Source organism: Penaeus monodon, chromosome 25 (assembly GCF_015228065.2).
Source record: "Penaeus monodon isolate SGIC_2016 chromosome 25, NSTDA_Pmon_1, whole genome shotgun sequence".
NCBI lineage: Eukaryota > Metazoa > Arthropoda > Malacostraca > Decapoda > Penaeidae > Penaeus > Penaeus monodon.
In genome coordinates, this window is record NC_051410.1 from 38,923,123 (window position 1) to 38,926,107 (window position 2,985).

Sequence of the window (2,985 nt, forward strand, 5' to 3'; positions counted from 1 at the left end):
TTCCTAGAAGTAAGGGTGGAAAATTAAAATTAAGGTCATCTGAAAATTTCCAATACTGCTTCCCAGAAACTACGTAAACCCTGGTGGCGTCCTCCAAATTACGTGTTTGGCCCTGTATGGACTGTCCTGTATAGCAGCATGGGCTATGCTTCATATCTAGTTTATCGTGATGGAGGGGGTTGGAAAGGGGCAGCACGCCTACCCCTTTTACTCTATGGATCCCAGCTTGCTCTCAATTGGGCATGGACACCCTTGTTCTTTGGGAAAAAGTGGTTGGGTTGGGTATGTATAACTTGACTTTCAAGCATTTCATATTAGTTTTGATTGAGATTTCATGATTGCACAGGAATCTCTATTTTAGTCTGCAATTATCCAAATTGTTGTTACAATGATACAATAATATTCACAGTTCATGGTATTAGTTCCACATATTTAAATTCCAAAATTTCCTTCTGTAACTAATATCCTCTTCACAGTTATCTCAGTCTTCATTTGAAACAGTTATTTTATGTAGTTAATAGTATACATTTATCTCTTACTACATGTATCTTGATGCATCTCTACCATTTCATTTGTTGCAGGCTTGTATTGAGCTGGTGGCTCTTAACATCAACATTGCTGCATGTATCTGGACATTTGGAGATATCAACATCACAGCATCTTATCTCATGCTTCCTTATCTTGCCTGGGGCGTATTTGCCACAGGTTTAAATTATTGGATTTATGATAATAACAAGGATGGGAAGCACCTGCAGGTCAGAAGTCAGAAAAAGGAAGTGTCATCCCAGTAGAATGCAGTATCTGTATTTACAAGACACTTGCGCTAGGCAGTAGTAGTATCAGAAATAAATGTACCATGTTAATACATTTTGTATTTTTTGTGTAAATATGTTTAGGGACAAAGTAAATAATGTGTACATATTCTTTTTATTCCAGTCCTGTTTATGCTATAGGATGTATGTTTGTTATAGAATGTATATTTCATATTGTTGTGAGAGTAATGTCTGAAGGACGGTTTGCATTCAAATGAATCTTCCTTTTTTTTAAGGATTCATTAGAAGGTAATATATATCACTTATAAATATGTTTATTTAAATACAATGAAAAAACTCACTTACTTTTATTAATGACTTAAAAGAATATCCACAAAATACAGTAACAACAGATTACAAGGAGACATTTTATAAAACTGATTAATTTACAATATTGGTTATGTAGTTGAAAAAAGTACATTAGGCTATTCTTTATTTCAAACAAATAAATACCCAGAATATTTGTATGAAAATAAGAAGCTACACATGTCTATGGAACAAATCGGAGATAACAGAAATTCTGTGATGTTAACAATACGCGACATTATTATAATCAACTGTCATTTAACAGTCTAGTACAGATTTTAAAATCATTATAAATATTTCCTACGATATAATGGACTTGGATATCACATACATGGTGGTTGACGGTACTGGCTGTATCTTACAAAGTAAGATATCATGAAAATAGGGAATATAAAATTAAACTTTTATCTTCAAAATTTTGTTTTTTTATTTAACCAATTCTGGTCTTATTCCAATCTTTTAATTAATCATCCAAGATAAAAGTATGTTCTTAATGCTAAACTTGGCTTCACTCCTAAGCATCATACACTTCAATCCATGAAATAGGGCTGCCCATTTTTTTCTCTTCGTCGAGTCAGAACTTCCACACCAATGTCAGTCACCAGCAAAGTCTCTTCGAACTGGGCAGAAAGCTTCCCATCTGCAGTTACTGCTGTCCAGTCATCTGGCCACTGCTCATCTTTCCAAGTGCCTGGAAATACAGTTCACAAATTGATAATAAATAAATGCAGTGTGTAAATTTAATGTTATGATAACTCCCACACAACAAAAATGGGAAACCTACATTTGCTATCTATGCTCTTGGCACCAGCATAAACGTTTTTAAAGGAAATGAGGTTAAAAAGAAGCCTTAGGCCTACATTTGACAATGACTGCAGCCAGAGCCAAGCAAGCATACAAATGTTAATACATACAACTTGGCAAAGGCTTAATTGTATATGACATAATTAGACATCTTGCAAGAGTGGGTTAAAAGTGATTAATAAAAGTGCTCCCCTTGTAAAATGAAACTTACTACTTACTATGTGAAAACATATTCTGTCATACATAGTAACTGAAAATTATAGTAATCATTGATATTGAATTAAACATTTTCCGGAATGACATACCTTCTGATATCATTGGTTCAATTGTAAAAGTATGACCTGGCTTCATAACTCCAACAGCTTTGTTTTCTGAAAAGAGAAATGTTCATATTAGCATTTTGATTCTACCCTTACAATCACAAAGCCACATGCAAACAAAATTCATACTCTTTCTCAGGCTTCCCTGTTCACTTACTTCTTTCCTCTTACATTCTTTCTCCCCTCACTCACACTTGCAAACTTCTTACTCTTACTCGTGTCCACTCACTTTCTACACTTACTTACTACCCTTCATTTCCCCTTATATCTGCTCCCTTACTCTCCCTCTCAACTCTCACTCTCAACTCTCACTCTCAACTCTCACTCTCAACTCTCCCTCTCAACTCTCCCTCTCAACTCCTCTCAACTCTCCCTCTCAACTCTCCCTCTCAGCTCTCACTCTCAGCTCTCACTCTCAACTCTCACTCTCAACTCTCACTCTCACTCTCAACTCTCACTTACCTACTCCCTCTCACCCTCACTCATATTTGCTAACTTCTCACTCTCACTCACAATCACTCCATTCCTCTCACTCTCAATTAGACTTCCTTACCTTCCTCCCACTCTAAGTTGTGCCTATCTACTTCCTCTCACTCTTACTTCCACTCTTACATGTTCACTCTGTTACCCTTACACCTGCTTCCTCCTTTTCACCCTTACTCGCCCTTGTTCACGCCTCACTCTCACTCACACACTTCCTCTCACTTTCACCTATACACTTTCTCTCACACTCACTCATGAAC

At 36.3% G+C, this 2,985-nt stretch overlaps 2 protein-coding genes across 4 annotated transcripts in view; one reads left to right on the forward strand and one right to left on the reverse strand.

Annotated features, from left to right (window-relative positions):
• Positions 1-1,113, forward strand: part of LOC119589237 (translocator protein-like) — a 4,536-nt gene extending 3,423 nt beyond the window's left edge. For all 3 annotated transcript variants that reach the window (XM_037937843.1, XM_037937842.1, XM_037937844.1), the window contains exons 3-4: positions 67-282; positions 582-1,113. In XM_037937843.1, coding sequence (XP_037793771.1) covers positions 67-282; positions 582-791 — 426 coding nt within the window. In that variant the 3' untranslated portion in view covers positions 792-1,113. The remainder of the gene's footprint in view (positions 1-66; positions 283-581) is intronic.
• Positions 916-2,985, reverse strand: part of LOC119589236 (methionine aminopeptidase 1-like) — a 9,234-nt gene continuing 7,164 nt past the window's right edge. The window contains exons 8-9 of the mRNA XM_037937841.1: positions 2,228-2,293; positions 916-1,809 (exon numbers count right to left, since the gene is read on the reverse strand). Of these exons, the coding sequence (XP_037793769.1) occupies positions 1,649-1,809; positions 2,228-2,293 (227 nt within the window). The 3' untranslated portion in view covers positions 916-1,648. The remainder of the gene's footprint in view (positions 1,810-2,227; positions 2,294-2,985) is intronic.